Raw genomic sequence first — 20,971 nt, forward strand, 5'->3', positions numbered from 1 at the left:
CTGACCATTTTTTAAAAGACCGATCACAGGCACAGTGATTAGAAAATTCAAAAGCAGAACCCTCTAAATAAAAAAAAAGTACCAAGCAAGTCTTGAGAACTGGAATCCAGTCCATTCTATCCCAACACTTTTGTTTGAAATTTTAAATATCTAACATTTCTCATGTGTAAAACTTTAATATCAGCTGATATAAAGATAACACCCTTTGTAAAACTAAAACAATAGGCATAATGCTTTTATACAAATTTTAAATGGAAATACTTAATAGTATTATGAAAACTACTGCCTATTTGAAAAAATATTTCCCAAAATTCAAATGTCTTGTGTAGTCACCAGTTTGCCATTTGAGGTTTCCTTAGAAGGAAAACAAAAATAAACCATTTTTCAGGTTGTTTGTTTTCAAATTATATCATAATATTTACATGCAATATTTGAAAGTACTATAAAAATGAAAACTCATTAAAAGATATAAAATGCAAAAAGTATACTGAAGATAATACACAAAAAGAAGCATGCATGGAGAGCAATGTAAAACAATTTAATAAGTCAAGATATAACATAAACATAATTTTAACCTCTATAGGAATCATAAAAGATATGAAGACTGATAGACATGGAGACCAGATTGCAGAGAATTCTAGAGCTACAAGAAAACTGAAGCTTCAGCATCCAGTGGCCCTGCACTTTAGAACAACCTGGAAAACCTAAAACACTATTCCTTAACTTGGTCATATCCCTGGTCATATTAAATCAGAGTTTTCAGGAGATGGAGCCGGAGATCAACATACATATTTATTTTCCTGGGGGAACATACAACATAGGGTAAAAAAAAAAAAAATTCTTAGTTTAATTCTCCTGCTTTTCAAGTTAAGAAAGTAAAATGGGATTTAATGAACTACTCAAAGATACAGTATTAGCTATAAGTACAACTAACTTAGAATCCTGTTTTGCTAATTTATAGTTCAATAGTCTCTTCTTAGTATCATATAACCTCTGCATTATAATGCCACTAACTTTTTCTAAAGCAAAGATAACCTTACATAGAAAACATTAAGTCATACTTAACTTCCTTTGAAATTCTGAAATTCTCATACTGTACTGTACTAAACTGAAGGAAGTATCCTTTCTGCTGATTATTTTTAGTGTGAATACAGAAATATGCATATATAAAATAACATTTAAATTTTGTTGACAGAAAAGATTTTGCAAATGAATTTGTCAGGCAATAAAAATTCACATTTATGTGCAATTCTGGACACGTTTAATTAGCTTTAGGGAAATTTCTCTAACCTCTAATCCCAAAAAACACTTTAGAAATTCAAAGAAATTTTGGCTTAAATTTTATGGTTTATAGAAACTATCACATCAGAATTGTATATCTCCACTTAGAAGTTAATTTCACAAGCAATTGTTAGGGCTACATGGATTTGACATTAATGTCATAATATTTAAGAACAAATTTATTTTTAGAAGCCATCTCATTATGATTGTTCTGATTAACGACATTACATAATTTACTAGCAATCTTTAGTTAGCAAATGCATACCGTCTGCCATCATTAATAACAGTTTTGCTGTAGTTTATTGAGAAATTATGCTCATCTCCAACTCATGCTCTGGAAGCTTGAAGTCAGGAAAGGCAGCATTAATCATATGCTTTTAGGAAGAAAAGCTTAATCTCAACTCTGATTTAGCAAATTTGAAGGCACTGTCAATTTCATTCAGTTACCTGAACATTGGGTCTCCTTTTTCTTAAATTAATTGTTGGTATACCTACACCAATAGGCTGAAGCAACAGAAAGATGGTAATTCATCATGCTTTGTATCAATAGAGGTAAGGCTCCTATCCTACAATAAATTTTAATCAGGTATCATAGTGTTCGTGATGAATCAACAAATAAAATGAAAGTTTAAAAATATTTGCAGTGACTAAGAAAACTTCTGCTAGTAAAAAAATGGTTAGCAAAATGACTGCATATTTTCTTTTTTTCCGCCCAAAGAAGTACATATTTGGGAAGTGAGAAAGGTAGTTTGCCTCAGACAACTTTTATATTGATTAAAAAAATCCAGCAAATTTTAGTATTTATATAATTCAAATGTGTTAAAATATAAATATTATAGGGTACCGAAAAGTGTCAATATTAAACCTTTAAAATTTGTGCCTCTGTTTTCTGAAGTGTTACCCAATGTTGTATCTCTGGAACTGAAAGAGAATTTAATCCTAATACTATAAATTTATTTTATTTAATTTTTTAGATTTTTTAAAATAGATTTAAATGCTGACTTCTAACTGTAGATCATGCACAATTTCCTATACAATAAATATTTCTGAAGATTGACTAAAATTAGATATCTAATATGTTTAACTGATCTGGTGATTTTTATGAAACAAAATGGAAGAAATTTAAAATGCATTTGGGGAAAAAGCAGGATACATAATCCAGTATTTGTCCAAATGTGATCATGGTAGAGACAGTACACTTTGAGAAAATAAGAATGATTCCTTAGAAAATTAGATAAGGAAAAGGTTTACAGCTACTTTATTTCCTGATATTCTAGCCCTTTTAAAAGGATTCTCATACTGCCTTCTACAAACTAAAAAATTGTACTGAAATAAATTTAAGATTATAGTTTCAGGAAGAAAGCGTAAGGCATTCAGCAAAGAACACTTGCAATAACACTAGACTTTGACCTTGTTACATAATAAGGGCTACTATGGAAACATAGCATTATCTTCCTTTGTTTTTACTGGTAAATTTCTGAGAAAGAATTTGAATAATTTTGTTAGTATACCAGTTATTACCACATTGGTCCTTTGTACTTGTCAATTTTTAAACCAGTTGTCTTACACTATATCATCCTTTGTATGTGGTTCTTTTATCCACCCATAATAGTATGCACCATCCCCCACAACACAGAAATTATAACGTTTAACCTATTGATGAGAATTCACAAGCATCTTTAATTCACAAGCGTGAATTTCAAAAAAAAGATCACACTGTTCAAACATACTTTAATGGTTTTATTAAATAATATTCTCTAAATATCTTTGTTATATACTTGCTTATAATAATTTCCTATATAAAAGTATGAAAAGCTGACATAATCCTGAAGAAAAATCACTTGGGCTGTATTAAGGGTTTCTACAGAATTTATATTTTCTTTGTAATTTTATGAGTTTTAGTAAATTATTCCAAATCTGAGCCAAATGTATGTTAACATCAAAGAGTAATAAAATTTTTCTCCACAAATACTGGTTATAAAGGGGGAAAACCTTTTTCAAATTACTAACTCTAAATGACAGATTTATATCTGTATATCATATGTGCATTATTCTCATTATTCTTTTTTATTATTTTGTCTCAATAATAAAGTTCCCTTTGGGGATGGGGTTAAGACCTACAATCATAAAAATGGGGATCCTTCATACTCTTCATCACGTTACTATTGTAATAACATCACATTGTTATTGCTTTTACATCACTTCAGTTATGGGAATGCAATTTAAAATATATGGTATATACAAAGACCAAACAATAATATTACAAATTTTTAAAAAATCTTAAAAGAGATTTAAAAAGTAAAAATTTCCAAATGTGACAAAATCGTAGACTGTTTAGCTAATCATAAATAACTCTATAAAGAGGAACTTAATATACGTGTTTATAAAGAACTCTGTTAGACTCAAAATAATGGGAAAAATGCCTATACCACATTCATAATAAAAAAAAACTTGCAAAATAATACAGAGTGATCAGCAGCTACACTTGATTAGCTCATATTTAGATCAAGATGGATTTTATATGGAAGTTCCAAAGTGAGAAGAATTCAAATTGACATATTTATTGTAACCACTTAGTATAGTTTTATATTCAGTATCAACTGTTCTTAATTATCACTGATTTGAATGTTTAAATGACTCAACATTAAATGTGTGTGTTTATGCACCTACTTGTAGATGTCCTAAGATATCACTAACATTAAATACCCATGACTGAGGAAAGGAAGATAACCTAAATTTGGATATAATTCCCTTCAGCATGGGTTAAAGTATCTTCAGTATTGTCTTCCAAATTAAACAATAACCTGAAGATGCTTATAAATTACAATTATATAATAATATTTTGCCAGTTCTTGCTTCTAGACAAACATATATTCACCCCATTTGTGAAGTACTAATGGAAAGCGAAATAAGTTGGATGAGAAATACAGGAAAATATCTTACATCTTGGCATAACAATGAAGATAAAATAGTTAATCTACGGGATTTATCACCTTTTGCACACCTTCCTGATGAATAAACACTTTCCATTTCTGAAGCCCATCCCACAGAGTTCTACTTATTCAATTTCATTCACAGTTTTATAAGCCTGCCCAAAAGTAGAAAGAGAAATCCTCTGGGAGATGAAAAGGGGAGATAATTACCAGAAAATAGGGTGTTGGAAAATGTAGCCTAAGCACAGAAGAACATTACTTATATTTATCAGGTTCACACCCATCTGGGAACTCTCCTCCTTACCTTACAGCCTTAATCAAAATCCCGAGTGGGATGTGTGAACTCAGGCATGGGGCGATAATGGCTGTCTTTGAGGTGTGAATACTGGTTAGTTAAATATTCGATAGGAATATGGGAGAGCTAAATTGGTAAGAGAAAATGAAAATTTTTCACACTTTCATACATCGTCATCTATTAACATGATAGATATTTAACATTCTTTTATATTTGGTGCTATTTAGTGAATTTAAAGATGAGAAAACTATTAAGAACATTAACCATTAATTTTACAGAACTGTGCTGGTCACTGTAAACAAATTATATACATACCTTTGGCTGAAGATTTGGATGTAGTAAAACATAACCATTAGGATCAATCGCAAAATAATAGCCATTGGGACACAGCTGAAAAAAAAAAAAACTTTCAAGATCTCTGAATCATAATCAGAAATCACATTCTTAAAAAAATCTGAATATATTTTAAAACATGAAGAAAGATAACATGGTATCTTTATTTTAAAGATTCTTTTTAACATTTAGTTCCTTCACTAGCTTAACTGCACATGATTTTTGAGAATTGCTTAAATGCTTTATAGACAAGCTAAATTAGTACAAAGCTCTAAAATAAGAAAGATGCCCAGAGAATAAATTTCATCTTACTGTAAAACGTGGTGTTAGTCGTTTAATATCTTCCAAAGACACATCAACTCCCATCACACCAAGAATCAGCTGATTCTGTAACAAGACAGCAAAAAGGTAGTGTACTTTATACAAAAATGCATATGTTTCTACACAATTATTATATATGCTCAACTTTTTGCTTGACAATAGTTGTACTCCACACTAGCTAAAAAATATATAAGGGCAAGACACTCTTTGATATCAATTTACAGTGATTCTCACCTTCATTTACCCACAACTTTATCATTATTATTTAACTTTAAAAAAATGAGATCTTGATAAGTGGCGCTATAAAAGATGGGAAATTTTTATTTGATGCCTCCTATACTCATTATCCCTGTTATTTATTTTAATTGCTTCTGTACAGTTAGTTGTAGCTGTGTGTATGAGAGAGAGTACTTTGTGACTTTGTGGTATACTATGATTAAAAAAAACCCCACAAAAATGTCTAGCCTGAAGATGTCAGGTAATATGAAATGAGAAAACGATGTATTTTTTTTTTTTGCTATTGATAGTGACTGCACATGTGTAACTATTCTGAAAAGGATATGACCTCATTGTGATAAAATAGCAGAAATCCTCAAACCCTGTTTCTCAGTGCTGGCAACTTCTAAATACCAAACAATGGGCATCAAAACTTTAGTTACAAGGCAACAAGGCTATGTGGTCACTTGCCATCATAATCTTCTTTGGGACATTAAAGATGAAAATGATGTTAAATTTAGAATCAGGAATTTTTGTTTTAAATAGTTATGAAAGTTACAATAAAATAAATTAAAATGCTACAAAGAAAATTATAAAACCCACTCAATAGTTATGAGACCACTGTGAATTTTGTGTAGGTGCATGGGGAGTGAGAAAGTTATGACAACAACTATTTTCTTTTGCCATGGACCAATCCTACTCTGAGCAAAAACTGCTAATTAAAGCAATTCCTTAGTCCATCTGAGGAGTTAGACAATTACTCCTCTATGGGTTAAATTATTTAGAGCCCACAGATATTTAAGAATGATAATGGGTTTCCAAAGAGGAATAGCTAATGTTTTTAATGGCTACATTATTTTGAGAAAGTGTTCAACTGAAATTTATAACTGAACAAATAATAATAAGTGCAGTAGATGTCATTATGCCATAAACTGGAAATAAATTTCCCTCCAATCTGGAATGTCAACCAAAGCATAAAATCAGTATTTAGTATCAAAAAAAAAAAAAAAGAAAATCTTAAATTCTCCTGCCATTTTAAATTCTTTATGAATTCTTTATGATGCAAGCTAAGAAACAGGAACCCAACGCTACTGCAAAATCAAAAGTATTTTAAAAATAATGGAATTTAACAAGTACAAGATACAGATTTTTCAGAACTTGAAGTTGCTAGTATCTTATTGCATTGACAATATTACCACTGCTACAGAAACCAACACTGTTATGAAACTCATGAAATATTTCTCTTGAATCTTAAAAAATAGAAAAAAATAGCTTTTATTTTAAAATCTGGGGCTTCACTTATGTGATGATTAAAAAAAACACTGTTTGAATAGGAGTAGGAGGCGGAATGATTCAATAAAGATACCTATGTTCACTGACTACAAATGTCACCACGGTTTTGTTCTTTGGATTTTTCTTTCTGAGCTCCATGGATATCTCAGATACATTTTTAAAATGTGCACAAAATAGTATTGGCCATTTATCATGTAATTACTCCCAGAGTCTGAACTTGTGTTCTCATCAGTTCATAGTTACAGAGTTAAGTTGAATCCTGGCTCTGGGGAAGCTGACAACTTGACCTGCATTTCCTTTTTCCCAGGTGGTTATCACAAAGGCAGCTGTTCCCTCTTACTTCTGGTCTCACAAGACAGTTACATTGTATGTATTTCCTTATAGAAATATCTTATCCACACTCAGCTTCAACGTCACCATTTATCATTTATTATTATTAATTTTATCAATTAACTTTTAACCTTTAAGTTTGTCTTATTTTCAACTTGGCCCGTTATGTTGAAGACCGGAAGAGTTCCAGTAATGACAAGTCCTAGTTCCTAAAAATAGATTCAGAAAGAAAAGGCAAATGAGAATTACAACTTAAAACTCTGTCATTCTGCATTAGTCTCTGGTATACCACACTGCATTTTATGGTTACATTATCAACAGACACAAAAAAATGATTAAAGGATATCTCAAGCTTTTAAAAAACTTTTATTTTTATTTTTTTAAAAGAATCAATGAGAAACTCTGGGAAATAATCAGAATCTATTAGGCAGCTATTGAAGCATGCAACACCTAAAATAATACCCTAAGAAGGCACTGCAAGTAACTTAAAAATTTAAAAAATCAAATGACAGTAAATATTTCAGTCACCCTGCCCTTCTACCCTTCTGTTCACTGTGATAGTTTACCTAATATCTTGGGATTCCATGATAATAAAATACTGTTTCATAGGATTTATTTGTGTTCCTTTTTGTAGCTTCATTTTTAATTTTTTTTCATGCCCTAAGCCAAAGGTTTCATGTTACAGCACAGATGTATAGCAGAATAAATAAAAGAAACATGCAATCAATACGGCATTTCTGCAATAGTCTAGGTAAATATTATGCTGTTCTAAAGAAGCCATAATGCTCCTAAATACCCTCCAAAACAAATAGTACTTTTTGACAAAGTAAAATAACGTAGCCAACTGCAAACATCAAATCCAACAGTCTGGTCATGAAGCAGTTTAGTATAACAAAAATAATGACCTAGTGTCAATCGGCATGTAGATAATTTCATATATTAAATTAATCCATGGAGATTAGTTGAAATAAACTGATTTTCAAGCCAGAGGTTTTTTTCTTTTATTACTTGCTATCTGCAGCAATCATATATATTTTTACCATTATTTCATGGCAAAACTATCTTTTCCAAAAAGTCACACTTTAAAATGATTTAAAAATTATCATTGAAAACTTCAAATTTGCTAGGCTGAGAAAATGTTAGTAATCTTCTTGTGAATAATGACCCCAAATCCAAATCTTGTGACCCTTGTTCTAATTCCAGAAACAGCATGGCTTCACAGAGAAAATGTCTTAGGCAGTAAGTTCATAATCGTGCATGTGGGAAGCCCAAAAACAATGGGAACTGAATTAATGAGGAAGGACAATCACGCAAAGGCTTTCAGCAGAACAAGATACCAAATTGTTCAGGACAAACACAATTAAGGAAACAACTACACATAATTGGTGCATGATGATACACACGTTGGCTTTCTATTTAGTTCTAAGAATGCTTAAAATGTTAATATTTATAGTTAAATATGTAAATTCATATCTGCAATGAAAACTTTCCACCTCAATAAATCAGATTATAGATGATTTATAAAACTTAACATAATCCAGTAAATGTTCCTTTTGGAGAAGTTTTTGAGTTATAATGTATATGCATAGTTGTTAAAATACTAGTATGATATATGAACAAGTATATATGGATACAATCAATGTCTGCTCATCACTTTTGCATTTATATAGAGTATGGTAATTTGCTTCTAAACATGGGAATATTTGCCCTAGAATGAGATACTAGAATTCTAACATAGGACACACGATCATCAATGAAGTCATTGATGTCTATTTTGTCTTCCATTTATTAAGAGGACAAATAATTTGTACTCAATTTATAGACACTGTGCCAGTCTCTAGAGAACAAAATACAGAAATAAAACAAGATTTATGCTCTCCTGTAATTTATCTGATACTTATATTTTCTTGATTCCATCTTTTTTATCTTTTTATCCAAAGAGCCTCACTTTATCTCTCAAATAAAATGAACTCTCTGCAATACTGTCCCCATCTTGTTTCTGTTCTTATCTCCCGTTAGCCCCAAAAGTGACTAAGGTAGCATTTTTCCAATATACCCAGCACTTGCCCGACTCATACTGCATACTGTGTGTTTTCACTACTCCCCACCAATTACAGAAACTTTATCTGTGCTCACATGTTCAGCTCAACTAGTAACATCTTTTTATTTTTATTTTTTTTAAGATTTTACATATTATTTGAAAGAGAGAGAGTGTGTGTAAGAGCAAGCAGGGGAGCAAAGAGGGACTCCACAGTGAGCTTAGAGCCCGACACACGGCTCAATCCTAGGACCCTAAGATCATGACCTGAGCTGAAATCATGAGTCAGATGCTTAACCAACTGAGCCATCCAGGTGCCCCATCACCATCTTTTTAACCTCACCCTACACCATCCCCAAATATATGGCTTCTTCCTTCTGAATTTCCAAAGTTCTTTTCTTTTTTCTCATTATATTTATTACACTGTCTTGGAATATGTTTCTCTTTTTTCCTTAACGTAACCAGCAAGTACTGACTGGCATATATTGTGAATCTGCTACGTGCAGAGATTAGAGACATGTAACTAGAAACACAAGACATCACCTTTCATTCTCAAATTGGTAAAAAGAACGCTCTCTGTATCCACTGACTAGCCAATTCCTGTGCCTTTCTTTTTTTTCTTGTTTTATACTTAGCTTCAGCTTATTGAACAGCACGTTTAGAACCAAAATCTCTTCCTAATGTCATTTGTGCTATCAGTAGAACCCTACCGACAAGGCAGACGTGCTGGTGAATGAACTTCTGGTCATAGGAAATCCTCGAGGGCATAATTATTGACTCCTCCTATCATACCCTGTCCTGTGATGGATTCAGAAAAACGAAACATTTTGACCACAGCTTTAGATGACCATGTGACCTTAAATAAATACGTGATGTCAAGAAGGAACACTGGATAGTAATTTTAGCGAGGACTTGAGGTAAGCAAGCTTCACTTTATCTTTCTTAGCATGCAAAGCTGCTGTTAATAGTGCCTATTTTTCTTCCAACTTCCTGTATATGTTTATTTTACAAGAACCAAATGATAAGTAATTCTAAATGGATTGCATTTTGCCCTTTGGGGTCATCGTTGCATTCAGAAAAGTAGTATCAGCATATAATTGTACTCCAAGTAGGAAAAAGGGTTCTTGAATCAGCATTTACTTTTCAGGGCTTAATATTTTGGTTCTCTCTAATATTAATAAAGTAATCTCACCAAGGTCAAGCATACGAATAAATCTTAAGTATGATAAAGTATGATATTTACTATTTACAACATTCACACTAGGACACTAAAACTTATATTAAACATGTTTTCTGAACATAAGCTCTAATGCTATTGAGAGCTGGATAATTCTTTGCTGTGTGCGTGGGCATGGGGTGAGGGGACTGTCCTATGTGATGTTTAATAGCATCCCTGGCCTCTATCCATGAGATGCCAGTAGCAACCCCTCCTCATCCCAGTCATGACAATTGAAAATATCCATAGATATTGCCAAATGACCTGTGCATGGCAAAATCACCCCTAGTTGAGAACCACTAGTTTGAAATACCACAGAATATCTATATTAAAATTTCAGTTGTGCAATGGACAGCTTAACATGTTTTTGTTGTATCACAGCACTTCTGATCATTTCAGAGGCTTATTTCCATAAAAAATCTAGGGTTGAATCTGAAAGAAGAGATTAGATATATAAAGAGGTTATTAGGTTTGTGGTGATTTCAGAGTAGGGTGAGATTATTTGCCCATTTAACTGCATATATTCCCAAGCTTTGTTAGGTCTGGCTTGAGTTGTGGAGGCTATCCACACTTCTGCTAGCTGCACAGTCTACTTTAAAAATACTTTCCTCAAAATTTTTGTTCAAAGTCTGCAGTAGCAGGTATTCATTCACATGGCTTTAGTATTTTTTTTTAAGATTTTATTTATTTATTCATGAGAGACACACAGAGAGAGGCAGGGACACAGGCAGAGGGAGAAGCAGGCTCCACGCAGGAAGCCCGACGTGGGACTCGATCCCGGGACCCCAGGATCACGCCCTTAGCCAAAGGCAGATGCTCAACTGCTGAACCACCCAGGTATCCCAAACTTTAGTATTTTTTAATATAAATATACAAAATGTTTTTGAAATCTTAAATTTAAGATTTGAGGTTCTGAAATCCCACATTCACAACAGATCACCTAAAAATAAAGTAACACAACATTTGTCATTAGACAAGTCTGTTTTTATGTATACTATCTAAATTCTAGCAAAAGGGTTGTGATAAAAGGACTTTTAGAAAGCCTTAATGAATTGGAAAAATAAATGTTACCTAGAAAGAAGCAGCAATCAGCTATATGCTTTTGTTAGGACAATCTCTGGCTGAACAGTCAATGTCTTACCAGTGCATCCAGATAAACATTTGTCCACTGGACTTGCTTAGCTTTGTCTCCTGCTAACACCATTGGTCTTCCCAGAACATCCAAATATTCCTATTTATTAAAAAAAGAAAGAAAGAAAGAAAGAAAGAAAGAAAGAAAGAAAGAAAGAAAAGAAAAAGAGAAGAAAAGGTCACATGGTTGAAAAATAGAAATCCTGTATTAAAAACAAAAACAAAATAACTCCATAGAATTATCTAGAGTTAAAAATAAATACAGAATCAAATTATTAAGATAGTAAATATATGATCATTTAATTCCCATTTTGGGTATACCATGGATGGTATGTCTACATACTTTGAATCCACAATATTGAACTCATATTATTTATACAATATATCTACCCCGGTTTTTTTCTAATAGCAAAACATTCTTTTTCTGAGGTACAGCCAATGATAAGTGAAATATGTTCCTTGTGAATTGTTTTATGTTAATCTAAACTATTTAAGGCTCTGTGATTTACTGGATGGAATTACACAAATGTGAAATAATAAAGCAGCCACATCCTTGCTTTCATATCACAGATTGTTTGGCTGAAATTCAAAACTACATTTAAACATATCAAAAAATAAATGCAATCCTGTGCCAAGTAAGACATCAGACTCAAGTGCAGCTGCTGTTTCATTTCAACATAAAACACAGTCAGTATTTAGTTCCACAAATGCCATGTTCTTTATGCTAAATTTTGACTTAGTCTATTTAGTGGATCCTCAGTCATGTCTAAAATTGAGTAATGATTTTAAATCGTAATTTATGAATACTTGAAAATAATTTGCACTTGAATTAACTTTATTGCTTCAATTTACAGGTTATTTAACATATTGTAAACTGAATGGTTAAATAGGTGATGGGCATTCAGGAGGGCACATGTTAGGAGGAGCACCGAGTGTTATATGTCAGTGATGAATCGCTAAATTCTACTCCTGAAACCAATATTACACTATATGTTAACTTACTAGAATTTATACACAAATTTGAAAAACAATAAATAAGAATGCAATTAAGCAGAAAATAAAATAAATGGTTCTAGGAAAATCATCTCCTTGTAAGTTTATTTTAAAATGAAACAAGATTGTTAGTAAATTTTCTTTTTATTTATTTCCTATGATGTTTTTAACATCTGAGAAGAACAACAATACATAGATTTTTTTACCTGAGTTTTGAATATTTGAAAATGCTTGGAACCTTCATGAATTAATAATCACTACATGATCATGATACTCATCATTGTGTTACAAATACAGCATTATGCATAATTTTTTTTTCATTTTTACCTCTTTTCTCTAGTTGAGCATATTTAAAGCAGCAAAGAAACATCTTGTTCTTTGAAAAAATAATCTAAGTAAGTTTTAAATAACCATACCTGAGTATTGATTCTTATTGCTCCAATGGAAGGAATTTCATAATAATAACCTGAAACAAACATACATATTTATTTATAATGTATGGCCACAAAATTATTTTAGATCTTTGGAGGAGAAAAGAGCAATTTTTTCACTTCTAACTGAGGAAACAGTAACATATCAATACCATCAATAAATGCAGAAACTGTTTGATTAATGTATATTCCTAACACATGCATAGGCTTTGTGAGAAATTTCACTACATTTTTTAAACTGTAGCATATACATGTGATTTTTCTACCAAATAGTAAGGAATGTGGCAATCTAAAATATTTTTATCACTGGAGAAATTATTAAAGATATATGATAATGGGAATTATACTGAAAATTATACTTATATAAAATATTTGCCTAAATATGACTTTCATAATAAATTGAGGTTCCTTTAATTGCTATGTTTTCAGTTTATTTTTCAAACAATATCTTTGTGGGTTTTTTTCTGTGTACACAGGGAACATGGGCTCAGTACACAAAATCTGAATTACCTAGGAATGTGTAAAACATTTAAAAGAAAATTCAACCACTCAGAAAAAAATGCAACTATGTGTCACACTTCCATTAAGTAAGTGTTATGTACTTCAGATATTCTCTCATTCTCAATTTTTCGTGCAAGATTCTACTAGATATGTACCTTTAAATAAAGGATCAAATGATATCAATATATGATATTATATACCATATGATCAAATGTCTGAATTTTTATATACTGTGATAGTAATGTCAAAATTTTTTGTGTGTGGATTTTCTCTGCAAAAAAACACATTCGACATCGAGGGGCCCCTGGGTGGCACAGTTGGGTGAGGGTCTGATTCTTGGTTTGGCTCAGGTCATGATCTCAGGGTCATGAGATTGAGCCTGTATCAGGCTCTGAGCTTAGCACTGAGTCTGCTTAAAAGACTCTCTCTCCCTCTGCCATTTGCCACCCCTTCCCCACTCTCTCTCTTAAATAAATAAATCTTAAAACACACACACACACACACACACACACACACATTGAATATCTCATTCTTGTCTCTACTCCTGTAAACATTAGCTACACTTTTTTTTTTTAAGATTTTATTTATTTATTCATGAGAGACAGAGAGAGGCAGAGACATGGGCAGAGGGAGGGGCAGGCTCCACACAGGGAGCCCAACGTGGGACTGGATCCCGGGACCCCAGGATCACGCCCTGGGCTGAAGGCAGAGGCCTAACTGCTGAGCCACCCAGGCGTCCCCATTAGCTACAATTTAATCTTAAATGATAATATGTAGAACTAACAACAACTTCCAATTTTGTTTTAGTACTAAAACGTGGTCAAGAAAACAGATCCGTTACCTTTATTTTCACAGGCCATCCACTGAATAGGTCCTCTGTCATAATTATGTTGACCCACTGAAAATGTGAATACACGTACCTGGTGAATTGAAACACAGGGATCTGTTAGGACACAAAAATTTATCTAAATGGCAACACAAAAGAGCTAAAGCAAAAGACAAATACAAGCAGGCTTTTCAGGTGATTAAGATGACAAGTCGAGGCCAGTACATCTTTCAAGAAGTCACCGGGGAGAAACCACATAACCTACTCTCAGCTTGGACTTCAGCTACTAAATTTAAGACAGCCCTTGGGTGCCCTGCACTGTGTCCTGATCCAATGTCAGAATCAGGACTGAGGTTTCATTAAGAGAAATGGCATCTTTTAAGCCCAACCAATTTTGCCTAGTTAAAACATCCACATACCTAGTCACTGGAAAAATAATCATAAGTAAAAATAATAATTCCTATTTCTTAAATATCTCTTTATAAGGATGGTCATTATGCTTTTACTTGCTTAAGGCAATTATACTTAGTGATAGTTTCACTACATTCACACCATGAAAATATTTAGTATGCACATATATGATTATGATGTTGTTATATCACTTTCTAGAAAATATGATTAGCATATATAAATAAGTATGTTAAACTCCTAAGATTTTTAAAGAGAATCAAAATTTCAACTGTCGCTAATGTGGTATAAAATATGCAAATATTTTAAAAATTCAGTTGAGATAGTTTTTAAATTACAGTAATATAAATGTTTATTGGAAACTACTGTGTTTAATTTCGAAAATACTATAATTTCATAATTATATAAGAATATAGAGAATACATGTAGTGTCAACAAATGTTTAATAAAATGGATACTTAGGATATATTGATTTTTACCAAGTTAGTAATCTAAGTAAACCAATATTTTCAGTGAAACATTTTAGCCTTTTCCAAAGATAAACATGGAGAAAATCACTTTTCCATGAATTCATGTTCTGGTTTGAACTATGTTAACAGCTTTTCCCTAATTCATGTCGATTGACTGTTTGAACTGACATTTTCTAATTGTTTCGCCTGTTTCATCTTTGCACATTACCACAGAGTGCAAATCTCAAAAGAGATTTCACATCTGTTTTCTGTTCCTCTACTGGTCTTGGCCACACAGAGATCACTTCATAACAATCCTTGCCCCAAAATGTACATTGGAGATGTTGCTGTTTCACTTATTTTATGTGAGCCACTCTTCAGTTGTCCAGGCTTGCCTCAGCCATTTGGTGGACACATCTGAATTTTAATCATCTCAAATTATAAGGACAAGTGACTCCTGCTAGGTTAACAGAAGTCGGTGACACCTATCAACTCCTCCAATTCCTTAAAACCCACCAATTTCATTTTCTTAAAATCTAAAAAATTTATTTTGGGGGCTGTCTATACAGCTCATATTTCAATGTAGTGTTACCTCTTACAGAGTTGAACTTACTCCTAAATGGAAATATTTTTGTAAACAAGTATGTCACCCTACTGATAATTCAATTGCACTGCTATACCTTAAACAATTGTCACATGAATTAAGGGCAGGGGAAAAAACCCAGATGCTCCAGAAAGCACATGGGAGATCTCCTTCACAATGAACATTTGAAAGCATGTCTCAAGTTTTCAACTTACAGCACTGCTTTTTCTTAGTGTCTTTCTTACCACAACAGTGTTCTGGTAAAATATTTTCCATGAAATACTTTTCAGTATAAAGAAATAAGTAAGACTAAATGAATTATATCGATGTCCCTGGAAGGCAAGCACTTCTACTAACATAGAGGCTACACTCAGACATACACTATGTGATTTTGACTGATGCTATTCACCAAATAGTCCAAATAAACATAACTCAGCCAAAACACATACTAGTAAGAAAACAAACAAAAACTTCCCCAAATACCAAAAATACTGTTGCTTTGTTTTACTACAAAAGTTTTGCCTAACCCCCAGATTTGCATACATGAAGATCTTAGAAGTTTTCCAAATTAAAAAATTTAGACTCAAAGCTGGATGTAGAGGTGTAAAATTTTAAAGCACACTAACATTGTTTGTGTGTGTGCCTCTCTCTGTGTTCATTTGCCACACAACTCCTTGGCTATTGAATAAAAGCTGCATTATCGGATTGAATTATTCCCATATTATAAATTTATAATCTGTACCATTTAATTTTTATTTGCCTTATTGTAGATGTTGTTTCACACTATATTTCTGAAATTTTCTTTTCCACAGTGACTAAAGTCTTAAGAATTATAAATTCAACTTTTTTATAATTTTTGCAACTGCCTTACCATTACAATATTTCCAAGATCTTTCTAAAATACCTAAGATGCTATTTTTCTCTTGGTAGATACACACATGCGCACATGCACGCACTACCCCCCCCCCCGCCGCAAACACTTGCATTATATATATTTTAATGATTTTATAGACTACTTAAAATTTTCTGAAATTATTTTATAAATATACACTTGGTTGAGAAAAATTTTAACATAAAGTACCCTAGTTTTTCAATTCTTTATGTAACAATGAGGGAACCAACAGGAAAATTATCTAATCCCAACTGCCATAACTCATGTTGCATTTAGTTTTGCCTTACATATTCTACCTAATTATGTAGTAAGAATATTAACTTCTTTGATTTCATAAACATGTGCAATATACACGTTATAAGTCATGTTCATAATAAACTGCTGAAATTTAAAAGATTATGTTTGCACTCTAACTTTCCACTTCGAATTTTAAGTAGGTTCATTCTCCTCCTCTATGCTATGTTACTGCCACCCTGTGGAGCAGTGAATGAACTATCTCTAAAATTCTAAATGCCAAGTCCACAGGAGCTGATTGCTATATCCTCATTCCTCTGATGTTTTCCACTTGAAATTTACTATTCTTATTTATCTATAATTTGGGGGAAAGATAAAAAGTAATTCCTTGAAGTATGCACGGTATAAAAATTAAGGTAAATTACATTCTTAAGGATGTATATTTTTAGAGTTCTTTTCTTCTTAGTATACCTGCATGGTCTAATATAAAAACAAATAAAAAGAGAGCCACTTGGGTGGCTCAGTGGTTGAGCATCTGCCTTTGACTCAGGGCGTGATCATGCAGTCCTGGGATCGAGTCCCACATCAGGCTCCCTGCATGGAGCCTGCTTCTCCCTCTGCCTGTGTCTCTGCCTCTCTCTCTGTGTCTCTCATGGATAAATAAATAAAATCTTTAAAAAAAACAAATAAAAGGACATAAAATAACTAAAAATACTTAATGTGCAGTCACATAAGTTAATTATTTCATCTGAAGTCTAAATTAAGCAAATTACTTACTGTAAACTATGCCTTCATCAGAGCAAAGCCAACTTTTGTGGAGGAAAAATTTCTTTACTCATGCCCAGTAGTACATTTGTAATCACAATACTGGATTCATGTAACATATTCATACAAGAAACTTCATAACTGAAATGTTTCTAGAAAATCTGTTAAATGTTTCTCCACTAATCTGGATTTTAGTTAAGCTCATGTTCCAAAATGCTGGCCTCTTTAGGTTGTATATGAGGCATATACAGTCACAGATGGACTTAAAAAATAGTTTTAATCATGCTGGACATCAGGTCTTTAGTAGAAATAATAGGGGGAGATAGTATTGAATACACACTGACTGAGTTGAAACAGTATTTATCTATTGCATCTATATAGGGCCTCATATATAAATGAAAATAAACATCAAATGAAAAAAAAAGTCAATAGCTGGTTGGGCGGCTTCAACTTTTTTTTTTAAAAGACTTTGTTTATTTATTAGAGAGAGAGAGACAGAGAGAGAGAGACAGAGAGAGAGAGAGAGCACAAGCAGAGGGGAGGAGTGGAAGGAGAAGCAGATGCCCTGCTGAGCAGGGAGCATAATGAGGAACTAGATCCCAGGACCCTGGGATCATGACCTGATCTAAAGGCAGATTTTTAACTTACTGAGCCAGCCAGGTACCCAAATGGTTTCAACTTCTTACCAGATGGATCTAAGATAAGCTTTGGTGTCATTCAAATTAAATATGCTCATTTTAACATAGAGCCAAAACTAGGCTGATAGTCATTTTGCATTTTGAAAATTTGGGCAGTTTCATTATACTTATGGTAAATTCTGTATCTTTTCATTTTAAGTTATTCAGACTCCTTCAATGAAGTCGAACAAACTTTTTGAAGCAAAATAAAGTATACTTTAAAAAATATTTTTATTTATTCATGAGAGACACAGAGAGGCAGAGACAAAGGCAGAGGGAGAAGCAGGATCCATGCAGGGAACCCAATGTGGGACTCGATTCCAGGACCCCAGGTTCACGACCCGAGCCAAAGGCAGAGAGAACCACCCAGGTGCCCAAAAATGAAGTATACTTTATGTCTATACCTTTTCTGTACTTTATTATTTCTAGAGAATGAAAAATTTCTCCCAAGTCTTGATTCATGCTTAATTACATAAGCATATTAAAAAACACAACAGTAATTTGAGGGTGTAGTTAATAAAGTTAAAATTCTTAAAGTTCAGTCATTATAATTAGTTGCAAATTACATAATTCTGCCTTCAGTTGCTTCAAAAACCAATTTTTTTTTCTGAACAAAATATTGTGATTCCAACTGTCTAATGTTGGTATGTCAAGGCTGGTCCAGTTGAAAAGAGAAAACTTTCAATTAACAGCATATTTGGTTATTTAAAATATACTGTTAATTTGTTCCTTACAATATACCACTGTTTTATAACTTTATCCTACAATTCTGGACTTCTGCTAATCTGTTTTGTTTTGTTCTGTTTGTTGAAGATGAAAATAGTTGTCTTCAATTAAGATTTTTCCAAAGCCACAGGGGTCAACCTATTTTAAAAAGCCATAGGAATTTTTTTCCCAGCAGAACCCAGTTACTGGAAACTGTCACCTCAACAATTATCAGTTACCCAGAGTTCAAGTTTAATTTACAATAGGCAAATCTCCAAGGAATAATGGAAATGAGACTATGAAGAAAAGAGGCCAATAAAACTAAAATAAAAACTTCAGCTATCGAAACATGTTAGAAAAATGATGTCAGAAATGGGTTTTATTAATTTATGTGTGTACTAAAATTTTTGGCCTTAAGCCTATACAAATACTAGATTGGAGTGGATATTTTAGGAGAAAATTCTACAGTGGTTTCCATAATTCACAAGTGGACCAGGATCCTGAGCATTCAAATAACCCACATGCCTAGTTTCGTGGCATTATGAAATAAATAAAAGTGTCCACATTCACCTTTCACACTTAATTTATTTTATAAAGCCCGACGATCTGAAAGGTACTTGCAGTCTGCAAAGTTTTGATGGCTTAGTTTAATCCGTCTTAACCTCTTAATGCGGCGAGAAGCATGCCTCCCCCCCCCCCCCCCGCCCCCTTAGAGCAAAAGTCTTGCTGCTGGACTACAAGGCAGGCTCCTGGGTGGGCAGATGATGATTGGCACAGCCCACCAGGCTGCCCGGGAGACAGAGATCGATGACTGGCGAGGCACGTTCCACGTGAGCTTATGAAATCTGGACCGTAGATCATTTAAATTCTTGACTCTGCCACTTGGTAGCTGTAGGACTTTCAACAAGTTATTTAACTTCCCCCATTTTGGTTTTCTTATTTCCAAAATGGGGATAAGGATGACGGTCATAAAAATATTTTGATCATATGATTATCCCCATTGTAAATGAAATGATATATAAAAAGCTTTTATGTTACATGGAAAAATTTAAGTTCAGTCAATATTACCTATGGTAATGGGGGGGGGGGGACTACAACATCTCTGGTCAAATTATCAGATTTCCACGGGATCACATTTTTCCACTAGTGAGACATTAGCCTTCCGTACCTCAAAAAGAACTCTAATTCAGAATGACACCTTTCTAGAGGAACAACTTTGGCTGGCTTTATTACATTTAGCAATGAACTAAAGGAAAGAGGCCAATATTGTCTAAATTCCATTGTGTGCATAGGAGATATATCTCTATGAAATTTCCTACGCTGAGACAGGGTCGAGAGTTTAATCCAGGCCTACTGAATCTGTTCAAGGAAATAACACCAAATCACTTTATAAAGGGAAACAAAATGCAGTGGTCACATAGGTTTTGCATACATGAGCCTACAAAGGAACTGGGCAGATATACTACCCTCCCACGTCCTACATGCTGGTGCATAATAACAGGGATACATGCCTTGGGATTATGTGAGTATTTAAAACTTATTAATAACAATTAAAATGAATGAGCCTCACATTATCAGCTAATAAGTAATGTCTAGTTCTCCTTTCCTCTGCATACGTTTATAGTTCCTGATAAAGGAGGAATAAGTATGGGCGCATTGTATTTCCAAGCAATTTGTAGCTCTGCCAAGACTATCATCAGCTAAGACGTCAGAAAATAAGCAATATACTGATTTATTTCAGATATTCTTGGGTAAGGCCAAATACTTCACTGACACTAATAATGAGAACACTCATGAAGAAGTATGTGTTAGACTGATTAAATGGAAAGATGCCATCAATACAACCATTTTTTATATATGCTTAAACCCTTCCTTATAAGATAATATGTACCAGAGTGGAACACAATTCTGCTTCACATTCCAATTAAAAGGAAACAAATGTTGTTTTAAAGGATTTTTAAAAAAAGAACAAACCTATTGGATTTTCTTCCATCTCTGAATTATTTATAGTTTACCACCTTAGGAGCCTATTTATTGCGCATTTACTGATACTTCCAACATATCAGTAAATATTTAGCCACTGCAGTGCATCAAGCACCGGGCCAGCCTCTAAGGACTCA

The 20,971-nt window shown here is 33.0% G+C and overlaps 1 protein-coding gene and 1 long non-coding RNA gene across 8 annotated transcripts in view; one reads left to right on the forward strand and one right to left on the reverse strand.

The window, feature by feature from the left end:
* Window positions 1–20,971, forward strand: part of LOC121471835 — a 166,069-nt gene that overhangs the window by 142,463 nt on the left and 2,635 nt on the right. The gene's annotated exons all lie outside the window — the stretch shown is intronic.
* The window catches only part of CACNA2D1 (calcium voltage-gated channel auxiliary subunit alpha2delta 1), a 477,825-nt gene that overhangs the window by 54,740 nt on the left and 402,114 nt on the right, over window positions 1–20,971 (reverse strand). For 4 of the 7 annotated variants that reach the window (XM_041722688.1, XM_041722686.1, XM_041722687.1 and 1 more), the window contains exons 13-18: window positions 14,154–14,232; window positions 12,797–12,846; window positions 11,398–11,487; window positions 7,134–7,211; window positions 5,155–5,229; window positions 4,825–4,899 (exon numbers count right to left, since the gene is read on the reverse strand). In XM_041722688.1, the coding sequence (XP_041578622.1) occupies window positions 4,825–4,899; window positions 5,155–5,229; window positions 7,134–7,211; window positions 11,398–11,487; window positions 12,797–12,846; window positions 14,154–14,232 (447 nt within the window). Of the gene's footprint in view, window positions 1–1,728; window positions 1,786–4,824; window positions 4,900–5,154; window positions 5,230–7,133; window positions 7,212–11,397; window positions 11,488–12,796; window positions 12,847–14,153; window positions 14,233–20,971 lie in introns of all 7 variants that reach the window. The other 3 variants (XM_041722683.1, XM_041722684.1, XM_041722682.1) reach the window with 1 other exon arrangement.

The sequence above is a fragment of the Vulpes lagopus genome, chromosome 11 (genome assembly GCF_018345385.1).
Source record: "Vulpes lagopus strain Blue_001 chromosome 11, ASM1834538v1, whole genome shotgun sequence".
NCBI classification, from domain to species: Eukaryota; Metazoa; Chordata; class Mammalia; order Carnivora; family Canidae; genus Vulpes; species Vulpes lagopus.